This window comes from Anolis carolinensis, chromosome 2 (assembly GCF_035594765.1).
Source record: "Anolis carolinensis isolate JA03-04 chromosome 2, rAnoCar3.1.pri, whole genome shotgun sequence".
NCBI classification, from domain to species: Eukaryota; Metazoa; Chordata; class Lepidosauria; order Squamata; family Dactyloidae; genus Anolis; species Anolis carolinensis.
This window is the reverse complement of record NC_085842.1, coordinates 189,996,834-190,010,451: the sequence shown is the minus strand read 5'-3', so window position 1 is coordinate 190,010,451 and position 13,618 is coordinate 189,996,834. Positions and strand designations below refer to the sequence as shown.

The following is a 13,618-nucleotide window of genomic DNA, read 5'->3' as shown; positions in this document are numbered from 1 at the left end:
TAATAGCAATAGAATGTAAATCAAAACTCATGATTGAAATTTGACTGGGTAGACCTGCTGGAATAGTTGGGTCTTCAATTGCATTTTAAATTCTGACATCTCTTTATATTGGCTCCCTTTTCTGAATAGGTGCCTCTCCGGCCCCTTCCACAGAGCTGAATAAAATCCCACATTATCTGCCTTGAACTGAGATATATGGCAATGTGGACTCAGATAACCCAGTTCAAAGCAGATATTGTGGGATTTTCTGCCGTGATATTCTGGGTTTTATGGCTGTGTAGAAGGGCTGTCCATGCTCTTTATCTATGGTGCTGTATTTTTATTATTGGAGAATGGGTTGCATTATATCTTTGTATACTTTCCATCATAGGCTAGATTTACACTGCCATATACAATCCAGATTATCTGCTTTGAACTATATTATATGGCAGGGTAGACTCATATAACCCAGTTCAAATCAGATAATGTGGATTATCTGATTTGATAATCTAGATTATATTGCAATGTAGATCCAGCCTGACTTAGGCCTCTTCTACACTATTATATAAAATCCAGATTATCTGTTTTGAACTAGATTATATGGCAGTGTAGACTCAGGCAGGTTCCAGATGGTAGTGCTTAGGGATAGCTGCCCCTCCAAAAAAGAGCAGTTATGTGGTATTCCATGAGGTGTCATTCTATCCCCAATGATCTTTAATATTTACATGAAGCCACTGGGAGAGATCAGCTGTAGGCATGGGGCGGGGTGTTATCAGTATACTGATGACACCAAAATATATTTCTCCATGCCTTCCAAAACAGCTACAGTTAAGGATAGTGTATCTCCTCTGAATGAATGCCTGGAGAAGGTAATGGCTGGATGAGGAGAACCAGACTGAAACAGAATCCAGTCAAAAAAGAGGTGCTTGCTATCAAGGGTCCTAATCTGGGGTGGAGGTGTGTCAACCAGTTCTGTATGGGCTTACACTCCCCCTGAAAAATTGTGTCCATAGCTTGGGAATGCCCCTGGATCCATCTCTCCAAACGTCAGCCCAGGTAGATACGACAGTAAGGAGTGCTTTGGCTGCGCCCCTCCCTAGATTTGGAAGACATGAAGATGGTAGTGCACACACTGATAATCTCAAGATTGGACTTTTGCAATGAGATTTACATTGGGCTACCTTTGTACCAAGTTTGGAAACTCCAGCTGGTTCAAAATATGTCAGCCAGATTGGTTTTGGGAACATCCAGGTATGAACATATCACATTTATCCTAAAGTCATTCCACTGGCTGACAGTTAGTTTCCGGGCAAAGCACAAGGTGTTGGTTTTGACCTTTAAAGCCCTACATGGTTACCTACAGGATTGTCTTCTCCCCTGAACACTGAAATCCTCTGGAGGGCATCTGCTCCAGCCTGCCAGAACCCGACTGGCAACCATCACCCAAAGGACCTTTTCATCATCTGCCCCATGACTGTGGAACGACCTGCCAGTAGAGCTCCAACAGCTGAATCAGCTGTCAGAATTTAAGACATAAGTGAAGATCTATCTCTTCTGGCAGGCCTACCCAGACAGTTTTAATGACAAATTTTAAACTTCAATTTTATGTCTAATTTTTGTTTATTTTAATATGTATTGTATGAAAATATGTTTTAATATGTGTATTTTACAGAGTGTTTTTAAATGATTTTGTGTTTTGATTGTGTGTTTTAACAATGTTGCAACCCGTGTCGAGCTGTAAGGAGAGGTGGGTAAGAAATAAAATAATAATAATAATAATAATAATAATAATAATAATAAAAGGGTCATAAAAATTCTCAAAAGCAAGCTCAATGGAGGCAACACTATCAAGGCCATAAACACCTGGGCCATACCTGTCATAAGAGATACTGCTGGCATTATAAATTGGACAATTTGGACAGAAAAACAAGAAAACTCATTTATTTATTTATTTACAGTATTTATATTCCGCCCTTCTCACCCCGAAGGGGACTCAGGGCGGATCACATTATAACACACATAGGGCAAACATTCAATGCCCATAAACACATCAAACAGAGACTGAGAGACACACACAGAGGCAAGTTAACCATCTTCTGAGGGGATGTTCGATTCTGGCCACAGGGGGGAGCAGCTGCTTCATCATCCACACTGACGGCACTTCCTCATTCCAGGTCGTAAATTAGTTAATCTTGCCTCCCCACTTTATTAGTGGTACCTTATCTCCTACTTGATAGATGCAACTATCTTTCGGGTTGCTAGGTCAGCAACGAGCAGGGGCTATTTTTTATTTTTAATTGACGGGTGCTCACCCCGCCACGGGCTGGCCTCGAACTCATGACCTCATGGTCAGAGTGATTTAAGGCAGCTGCTCAACAGCTGCGCCACAGCCCGGCCCGGCCTCATGACCATTCATCATTCACTGCACCCTCGCAGTGATGTTGACCGGCTATATCTGCCCAGAAGATCAGGGGGCAGAGGACTCTTATGCTGTTGATGCAGTTTATCTTGATTTCAGTAAGGCCTTCGACAAGGTCCCCCATGACCTTCTTGCAAACAAACTAGTCCAATGTGGGCTAGACAATGCTAATGTTAGATGGATCTATAATTGACTAAGCGACCAAACCTAAAAGGTTTAGAGCAGACACGATACCCATGTATAAATATGTGAAAGGATGTCATAAGGAAGAGGGAGCAGGCTTATTTTCTGCTGCAGTCAAAGCAGTCAAAGCACTTGTTTGCTGCTGCAAACAAGCAGTCAAAGAAGAAGAACATGCCCGGGCAGAATATGTAAAGCAAAGTGAAGAACCTGCTTTGATTGAAGTTAAAAATCAGAAACTCCTCAAAGCACAGCAGACAAAAAACCAGTACAAGAAAACCACACTACAAACTAGAGCTGACAACTGGCACAACAAAACATTGCATGGAAAGTTCCTTGACAAAATTGAAGGAAAAACTGATAAGGAGAAGACCTGGCTCTGGCTCACGAATGGGACCCTGAAGAAGGAGACAGAAGGCCTGATCCTTGCAGCCCAGGGGCAAGCCATCAGAACAAAGGCAATTAAGGCCAAGATCGGAAAATCAGCTGATGACCCAAAATGCAGACTGTGCAAGGAAACCGACGAAACCATTGATCATATCCTCAGCTGCTGTAAGAAAATCGCATAGACAGACTACAAACAGAGGCACAACTATGTGGCCCAAATGATTCATTGGAACTTATGCCTCAAGTACCACCTCCCAGCAGTAAAGAACTGGTGGGATCACAAACCTGCAAAAGTATTGGAAAATGAGCACGCAAAGATGCTGTGGGACTTCCGAATCCAGACTGACAAAGGTCTGGAACACAACACACGAGACATCGCAGTTGTGGAAAAGAAAAAGGTCTGGATGATTGATGTTGCCATCCCAGGTGACAGTCGCATTGACGAAAAACAACAGGAAAAACTCAGCCGCTATTAGGATCTCAAGATCGAACTTCAAAGACTCTGGCAGAAACCAGTGCAGGTGGTCCCAGTGGTGATTGGCACATTGGGTCCGTGCCAAAAGATCTCAGCCGGCATTTGGAAACAATAGGCATTGACAAAATTACGATCTGCCAACTGCAAAAGGCCACCCTACTGGGATCTGCGCGCATCATCCGAAAATACATCACACAGTCCTAGACACTTGGGAAGTGTTCGACTTGTGATTTTGTGATATGAAATCCAGTATATCTGTTCTGTTTGCTGTGTCATATAATAATAATAATAATCCAGTTCAAATCAGATAATGTGGATTATCTGTTTGATAATCTGGATTATATAGCAGTGTAGAATGGGCCTTAGATTCTATTTAAAAAGAGAGAAATTGGTATAACATCTCATCACCTCACCAATATCCTGCTTGCCTTCGTGAAGTAGAGGCCAACTTCTATAAATGAGGATTGCAATGAGAATGGAATTAACTTGGCTGGCCTGTTTTATCTCACTGGTTATGTAATTTGCACACTTGAGTAGAGTTTCTGTGTTTAAAGAAATAGAATGCCTGTGTATCGTCTATGTGTGTTTATATCTGTACTTGAATTAAATGCCTAAGAAAGGGAAGCCTGAATGTTTTGCCATTAATTCACTGACTTGGATTGATCACAGCATTCGATCTTTGCCTTCAGCATTAACTGCAACTAACTCTTGTAATCTGCCATTAACACAAAGTATCATAGCTTCTAAGCACTGTCTGACCCCTTTTCAAAATTGTGTGTGGCATCAAGCCCAATATCTCCCATTAGATGTTAAAGATTGGATTTTGATGTTTAGTCCTTCTGAGTAGTACTTGCATTTGTACAGAGAGAGATTTGTACAGAGGCCTTCTTTGTACAGATGGTAGTTGGGATTTCTTCTATGTACTGATTAATGTTTTACAATAACTGTGCCCCCAACTACCATTTTATGGCTGGCTGTGTGGTTGTGCCTTGCAGCCTTATTTTGCTGCTCCCTTTGCTTCCAGGCTACCAATTTGCAGTTGGTTTCAGTTTACAGTATTGAGGCTACAAGTTTGTGGATATTTTTAAAGGAATTAAAATATCAAATACTGCCGAGTTCTTGAAATCTGTGTGGAGTTAGGTCTAGACTTCTGCACTGTTCATGAAGAAGGGTTTTCTGTAAACATTATATGGGCTTCTCATTTTGATGTGGTGTTACATTCCTCCTGAATATTGTTTTTTGATAGATGATGTCAAATTTAGCCCAACTTAGAGGAAGATTTTGTTGACAATTCTACCTGCACTACTTGTGTGTGTTTTTAAACAAAATAGTGTTCTGACTAATTTATTTTACATATACTCCATTTTCAGAGACGTGCTGCTGATAATTTGAGAAGGCATCATCAGTACCAGGTAACCAGCCTTTAGTTCAACCCTTTCAAATATGACATTACACCCCACCTTTGAACTGTTTTGCTGTTATTATAATAATAATAATAATAATAATAATAATAATAATAATAATAATAATAAACTTTATTTTTATATCCCGCCCCATCTCCCGAAGGGAGATGTACAATGGTGTTCACGTGCAATGGAATGAACAAACTTGCCCAGCTTTCCTCAACCTTTCACCCTCCAATTGTCTTGAACTACTGTTCTATCTTCCCCATCCAGCATGGCTAATGGGACAGACAAAAATCATTGTGTTCAAATTGCACATTTCAATTCAGTATCAGAAAGAAAAATCTGAAAAGTTGGACAGGAATGTCAGTTGCCCAGAAAAGTTCTGATTTTCTCTTTCACCATGACTGCAGAACTCTGAATATTTTTTTATATCAAAGAGTAATTGAATTCACTGAGATATGCTAATGCACAGATTTGGAGATGTAAGAATAATTCGAGATTGTGAGTGGTCACTCGGTGACCTTATTGGCTGACAGGAATTTGAACCTGCATTACTGTTCAAAAGCCTCAAAGTCCTGAGATTTCCAAGCCAAAACCTGAACCCGAGCTGGGTGGTTTGTGATGTTGCAGAGGTGGGGTAAAGCAAGGTTTGGCAGATGAGCTGGAACTAATTCTGGGTCAACCAATTATGAACACAAGCATGAGGAGAACTTGGGTAAATAGGCCCAGCATTTGGGTAAAACCCAGCTAACCAGGTAATACAGTCAACCAGAGTTGGGGAAGTCAAATCATTTTTGGTGACTGGACATGCAGGTAAATGTGTCTGGTTGATAAAAATAATGGGAGAAGACAGAAAGAACATAGGATAATACAAGGGACCTCTTCACAATTATAAGTGTGTACTGTGTTCCATCCCCCACACTCCAACCCTCTTCTTCTCTCTCGGCGACACACTAGATCTTTTTAAAGACTTATTTTACTAATAATAACTCCACTTCCCCATCTTCTTTCTTCTTCCTTTTTTCCCTGACTTTCACACCTCTCTCTCCCACACACACATTTGTGTGGAAAAAATGGAAATATTCAAAATTATTATTATTATTATTATTATTATTATTATTATTATTATTATTATTATTATTATTATTGTCATACTATCTTGTTGTGTCAATAATAATAATAATAATAATAATAATAATAATAATAATAATAATAATGGGTCTGGTAATTATAATAGGTTATAAGGAGGAAGTCAGAGCTGTAGCTACATTCTTCTGGGCCTTTCACTAGAAACCCATCTTCTCCTTCATTTTCAGTGGCTGCAGAGGTTGCCTTTCTACTATCACCTGTTTTGGCATTTTGGCTTAGATCAAGCATGGCATATGAAGAACCTTTCTAGGGCCTATGCTGTTGGTATTACTAGGGCTTGCAAAGACTCACTGCTTCTACAAGCAGGGAGCTCTCTATGCCATCACTGCCAGGTTTTTTAACTGAAGGCTCACAGAATCCTAGTACTGTACTCCTGGCATTGCTCTGAATGGCATGATGGGTCCCACAGATCCTTTCTCTAGTACCTTCCTCCTGGCCTCTTTGCACATCAACATTAAATGAACCCAATAAGGCTGCAAATACCTTTAGTACTGAGCCAGAGAGTTTTGCCACAGCTGGGAATGGGCAGAGATTGTTGCTAAGATTTTGAAGCTACCCTTTGTGTAAAAGTCAAACATTCTTCTTCAGAGTATTGTTGAAGGATTTTATGGTCAGAATCACTGGGGTGTTGTGTGGTTTCCGGGCTGTGTAGCCCTGTTCTAGCAGTATTTTCTTCTGACGTTTCACCTGCATCTGTGGCAGGCATCTTCAGAGGATCCTGAAGATTCCAGCCATAAATGTAGGCAAAACATCAGGAGAAAATGGTAAAATGGCCTACTACCCTTGCTGTTATATGCTACTAGTACTTCTGCTGCTTTCACCCAACTGTGAAATAGCCAAAGGGCTCCAGAATTTATTTCTACCCAATATGAAAAAACAGCACCGTCTGTGTTTATTGAAGTCACCACAGCTAGGCGTGATAACACATTCAACTGTTTTTAATCTTTCAGGAGGTCATGAGAAATCTGGTTAAGAGATATGTGGCAGCAATGATAAGAGATGCTAAAACTGAAGAGGGGCTGACTGAAGAAAATTTTAAGGTAATTCCTGCCATATTCTTTTTTTAAATATTATTCTTTTTTATCTGCGACTCTGTAATTCCAATCCACTGTTACTAAGTCCTCCAATATTTATTTATTTATTTATCTAGTAACAGTGGATCGGAATTACAGAATCACAGATAAAAAAGAATAATCTTAAGAATTGAGAACAGTTAAGTTTCTATACATAAAAGCAAGCATTTAATATATTTAATGCAAATAATATGTTAAAAGATATCCAGCTCAGTTTAATTGATTTAGCACTGAACAGATAGCTACAAGAAAATTTCATAAAAAAGAAGAAAAATCTAAAGAATTCAGGTGACACCCACTTGTCCCGCAAATAACATAAGAGACAACGTTTTCTTGTGGAAGGCCACTGGCATGAAAGGAAGCTGCCCAGCAATGTAATATGGCTCCTGTCAACTCACTTCCACCTTCTATAGGATAATTTTCTAGAGAACAATGCACCATGAATTGGATCTGTCCTTTATTTCCATAAATTCCAAAACCAATCGCTAGCAATCTTTTCCTCTCAGTTCTATTCACCCTCACCTAATTCAGTTCTCAGTTCATACCAGCTATCTACAGATTCCTGGCCCAAAGAAATTTAGAAAGAAAATGGATGCCCACTCACTCCAAGGTCTTTTAAACAAATAAACTAGCGGACATTTCTACAGGAACACAGGTGTTTCAGTAGCTTCTGACTTTGTAATGAGATATATGTGATCACCTCATCCCATCTTTACTTTCAGTAATGTGTTAAGCTTCTTTAAGCTGTGACCAAATAGGATTTGTTATTATTCTGAGAACTGTGTGAGATTGAGATTTTATATATTTCCTACCTCGCCCCCTTTGCCTATTTCTGTTCTCAGTTCTCAGAATGAAACTTAGGCCAACAGAAACTTGACCACCATATTAATACAGACACAGACATGGTTTTGATATTTTTCCTCAACCAATTTTGTTGTCATTACAAACACAAGCAAAATATAGTTATTTCCAATACCTTCTTTGAAATACAGGAGTAGTTCTTAACATTTTTGAGGTCACTGTACCTTTTGAGAATCTAATTAAGGCTATGGACCCCTTCCCCACAAAAATGCACTTGATCACAATTTGCAGAAGATACATTAAAGATCTACTTGTGTATATGCAACAGATTTATGAATTCTCTGAAGTCATAGAGCCAGAGATTGCATCCACATTGATGCCACTTGATAAATAATAATAATAATAATAATAATAACTTTATTTTTATACGCTGCCTCTATCTCCCCAAAGGGGACTCAGGGCGGCTTACATGGGGCCAAGCCCGAATAAAAACAATAGCAATATAAAACACAACAATAGACAAAGAACATGCACAATTATAAAAATTTAAACATTAGCCAATAAAAACAAATGACAAGAACTAATAAAACATGTATTAAAACGGAGAGGTTGTAAAAGTAGACTGGGTAAAGAGATAAAACTAACACATTTTTGTTCCTATATATAAATGTCATTTCTGAATCAGTTCTAACATTAAAACATGGAACAAGCTTATTAAACTGCAATAACTTTGATTTTGCGGGACATCCTGCAGCACATTTTTCTATAGTTTTTCAGTGAGTATCTCATGGAGACTTGACCAATTCAACATAGTTTGTGGCAGCCACAAAAAAAAAATGAAGTTTCTGGAGTATAACAGCTACTTTCAAAGGAAGTACCGCACAATTACACAGGAAATAATCCTTTCAAACCAGGAACATATTTTTTTGCATTTTCACAGTGTAATCTATCAAATTATGATGGAAGTTTAACTTAATATGTAGCTCCCATCAATTTTGCGGGCAGCACTTGACAAAACAGAACATGTGCATGTAGGGAACTGGAGCTATTCTTCCTTATGGAACTTTTATGAGATTCACAATCCTGAACACATACAGTCAACCACCCTGTTGCCTCCAGTCATACGTTTCCATTTTCCATTGTCACAGGTCTTAAAATATTTGCTTCTGGATAGTTCTGGATACTTCTGGAACATGGCCATACAGCCCAGAAAACATATAACAACCAAATATTATGGTTGTTCAACATATATAAAATGAATACATGGTGCTTAAAAAGTCAGATCCTTTCCTGTTACGTGTAGCGTTTTCTAAGCTGTAACTCTCACTCATTTTATTCTATATCTCTAGGAGTTAAAGCAAGATATTTCTAGTTTCCGCTTTGAAGTCCTGGGTCTGCTAAAAGGAAACAAGCTGCCTAATTTGCAGTCCTCAAAAAACAGCAGAGAATCTTCTTCTTTGCCAGAGTCTGATGAAGGCAGTGAAAATGGAGGAAACGAGAAGGTTAAAAAGAAGCCCCTTAGCCTCTTTGACTTAACTACAATGATTCGGCCCAGAGTTGTGACCAGAGCCTCTGGAGCACACAGCCAGAGCAATGGGTCAGCAATGGTGGCATTGGAGGCCACCAAGGAAAAGGAAAAGAAAGTGAACTTTAAGGCTGATGCAAAGAAGTTTGGGTTCTTCCACAGACAGTCAAAAAACAGCTCCACTGACCACAGTACAAACAAAATCTACTCCATTTCAGAAGAAGTTTCGCGGCAACAAGCAGAAGAACAAAGTGAGAAAGTCCCTGGAATTGGAGAGAAAACATTAGTTGTGAACTGTGAACTAAACATTCAGGATGTCGGTGGAAAGTGCACAGCGGCCACTAAAACACAAACTGAAAATGAGACTTTAGATTCTGTCTTGGATGACAAAGCTACTTCTTCTGAAACAAAGAAGGCTATGATTCAGGACTTGGATCTGACCATACCAAAGGATTTGATGGAGAAAGAGCAGGATATCAATAGTGATTCCACTGTGAAACAAGAGACAATTATTCAGGAAAATTACTTGACCACAAGATTGTGATGACAGCAGCCTGAGCTTAAAAATACATATATTACATTATTTGGGAAGATACTTAAAACTACATCAGACAATAGAAAAGCAAAGCATTCAGAATTGTTGGAGATGAACTTGTAACATAATTCTATGAAGGAAAATAAAGAGAAAAACCTTCTGTTTTGTAGCCTGCTTTAGCTTTCACAATTTCTTTTACATTTTTTTATTAAATGGGAGCATCTTGTATTCTTGTACTGTTGCAATAACCCACAGAAACTTTTTAGCTATCTTTTTTCAATTTGAAAGAAATGCAATTTCTCTGTGATAGTTAATGCCTATGGTAAATATTTTTCTATGCAAATAAATGTAGCTTAACAAAATGTGAGCCTTATGGACCTTTTTTAGGATTCTTAATTACAATATATGGGCAGGCTTAAGAATTCTAGGTGTTTTCTGTTCAAAAAATATTTTAGTAGTTTAGAAATGTTAAGTTACAAATAAAATTTGAAACAAAGACCAAATTAATTTATTGAAAGTGGTTAAAATTGTAATTTACAGCTCATTAATCATGTTGCTAATTCTGTTAGTATCCCCTATATGATTTGGTTTTTCTGCACATAATAAATAGTAAAGGTAAAGGTTTTCCCCTGACATTAAGTCTAGTCATGTCCAACTCTGGGGATTGGTGCTCATCTCCATTTCTAAGCCGAAGAGCTGGTGTTGTCCATAGACATCTCCTAGATCATGTGGCCGGCATGACTGCATGGAGCGCTGTTACCTTCCCGCCAGAGCAGTACCTATTGATCTACTCACATTTGCATATTTTTGAACATCTAGGTTGGCAGAAGCTGGGGCTAACAGGAGTTCACCCTGCTCCCCGGATTTGAACCACCAACCTTTTGGTCAGCAGCTCAGCGGTTTAACCCGCTACACTGCTGAACTTACAGCTGATATTACAACTGAATTTCCTAAATTTTTAACTAGCACCATAGTAATAGAAAATATTGTTTCTTTATTGGGAGTCGTCCATTCCAAATAACATGGCTCCAGGAAAATTTCCAACCAACAAACGTGTTTATTTTCTTAACCTTGCATATATCTCTCTGTGGAATGATTGAAAGAAAAATGGACTCGACTTTTCAAAGCTTCCCTGCCAATTCTTACAGCAGGAGTTCTGCCCTCCTCAGAGACAGCCAGGGAAGTGTGTATTTACATGTCTGGATTAATCGATCACAAACCAAGGTAGATCTCTGCATTGTTGAGAGGTGTCTTTACTCCCTTCTGTTTTTATTGTTCCAGGGTGTTTCATTGGACTGCTTTAAAATATTCCCCTTTGAAATACTACAAAATTATGACAATCATTAGAAATCTCTTAAAAAACCAACCTTGACAGATCAGCCTTCTTGCTGAGATGTTAGTAGCCTCTTCTCTGACTGTTTGCACAATAAATTTGTTGGTTTTGAAATGTATATTATTAATCTGAGAGTATTTTCATATGTCATTTCCTGTCAGCAGTTTTTAAAATTAAATTATCTGTTTCTTTATCACCTGTGGCTGGTGGTGTTCAATATTACAAAAAAAGAGAGAGAGAGAAAAGAAAAGAATAAGAATGAAACACATTTACATGTGAACATCTGTTATAGTAAACTTAAGCATTCCAGTTGTGTTTCATTTTGTTGTATCACTAATGGGGACAGTGCATTAATGACAAAACAGTGTATTATCATAAACTGTCCTTAAATGACAGTAGTTAGAATAGCTATGGTAGAACAGATAGAGTATGCATAAAAAGCACCAACTTGATCCTGACATAAATTCACTGACAGAAAGGTAGTAGGGTTGTGCATTTGGTGTGGAAGTTCTTGGAAGTTGGATCTAATTTGGAAGTTTAGCACTTCCGAAGGGGGTTCTGACACACATGCACACGTTCCCCCCCCCCCCCTTCAACATGTACAATTTGAAGCTTTTGGAGCCATTGCTTCCAATGGCTTGGATGTATTCATAAGTATGACTTAGCTGAAATAATAATAATAATAATAATAATAATAATAATAATAATAATAATAATAATAATATATTCTGCCCTATCTCCCCAAGGGGACTCGGTGCAAATCAAGCAAGCCCTACTGGGAAGCAAAGCCGAACATGTAGGCTTGCCTTTCAGCCAATCAGGGCTTATGTTGGAGGGAGGGGGAGGGATTATCAGCACATCTGGCCATCACTACCCTTTTAAAAACCGATGTAGCAGCAAGCTTCATTGCTCCTGAGGATGGGACGGTGGAGGGCGGCTGCTACTGGGTGCTGTGGCTAGCTGCTTGGCAAAGTAGGGTGGGAGGCAGGCAGGAGAACAGCGAAGAAGGAGGGATATTGGGAGGGAGGGAGAGGGAGAGAGAGAGAGAGAGACTGACAGAAAGAAAGAAAGAAAGAAAGAAAGAAAGAAAGAAAGAAAGAAAGAAAGAAAGAAAGAAGGAGAGGGAAAAGTAATCTCCTTGTAGTAGTTGGACCAGGGGGCAATACTACTACTACTACTAGTAGTAGAACTGCTTGCAGGAGGAAAAGGGCTAGTGGTGAGCAGGTGTTTGATGAGGAACAGCAGGCAAAGCGGGTCAGGGAAATACTTATGGCTCCTTCTGAGGATGAAATGTTTGAAGGGTTCTCTAGCAATGAGGAGTCAATGGTGGAAGAAGATGTGGCACAGCTGTGGCGCAGCTGGCTAGTAACCAACTGCTATAAATCACTACTGACCGAGAGGTCATGAGTTCGAAGCCCGGGTCGGGTTAAGCCTCCAACCATTAATAGCCCCAGCTTGCTGTTGACCTATGCAGCCCCGAAAGACAGTTGTACCTGTCAATTAGGGAAATTTAGGGACGCTTTATGTGGGAGGCTAATTTACAACACCATAAAACTGCCAGCAAAACACGAGGAAAGGAATGCGGAAGTACAGCCACTCCTGGACAGTGAAGCAACAGCTCCCCCTGTGGCCGGAATCGTGAAGCTGGAAAAATGTTAAAAATGCCTCTGAGTCTGTCTAATGTATATTGTTTGTCTGTTGGCATTGAATGTTTGCCATATATGTGTTCATTGTAATCCGCCCTGAGTCCCTTTCGGGGTGAGAAGGGCGGAATATAAATACTGTAAATAAATAAATAAATAAATAAATAAATAAATAAATAAAGATGGGTTAACAGAGAGTAGAGGAACTAAAAGGTCAACTCAGGAGCAAGAGTCAGATGAGGAAAGGGAAAGGAAGAAGATCCGGGATCTACTCACTGCTCCCACGGAAGATGAAACATTTGAGGGTTTTTCTGGGAATGATGGGTCTGGGAGTGAGATGGAAAGTGCTGCAGATTGGACTCAAGTAAATGTGTGTGCAGAGCCAGTTCCTGGGAATGCATCAGGAGATTGGCAAACTACTGATACACCAGGGACATGGGGAGATCTAAGTCTTGAACAAAGATGGAGGGACTGGATGGATGATGGGCGAGGTTCACGTATTAGATCAAGATCAGCTGTGGATAATGATGACAGGGCGGAGGCCTCATCATCGTCGGATAATGATGTGTAAGTTAAAAGTGGAGTTGGAAGTACAGACTCCTTGCAGAAGGCAAGGTGTCGTTTTGGACATTGGGTTGTCGCTGCCTGTTCTCCTGTTGGGCTTGGGTCCTGGCTGTACAGCTTCGTGTTCCTGGATGCGGTTTGGCTCCTGA

General features: G+C 39.6%; 1 protein-coding gene across 3 annotated transcripts in view; it reads left to right on the top strand.

Moving 5' to 3' along the window:
• trpc4 (transient receptor potential cation channel subfamily C member 4) overlaps window positions 1–11,458 on the top strand; it is a 181,867-nt gene extending 170,409 nt beyond the window's left edge. For all 3 annotated transcript variants that reach the window (XM_003216851.4, XM_062971373.1, XM_062971374.1), the window contains 3 exons: window positions 4,811–4,852; window positions 6,946–7,035; window positions 9,219–11,458. In XM_003216851.4, the coding sequence (XP_003216899.1) occupies window positions 4,811–4,852; window positions 6,946–7,035; window positions 9,219–9,938 (852 nt within the window). In that variant the 3' untranslated portion in view covers window positions 9,939–11,458. The remainder of the gene's footprint in view (window positions 1–4,810; window positions 4,853–6,945; window positions 7,036–9,218) is intronic.
• The last annotated feature ends 2,160 nt before the right edge of the window (window positions 11,459–13,618 follow it).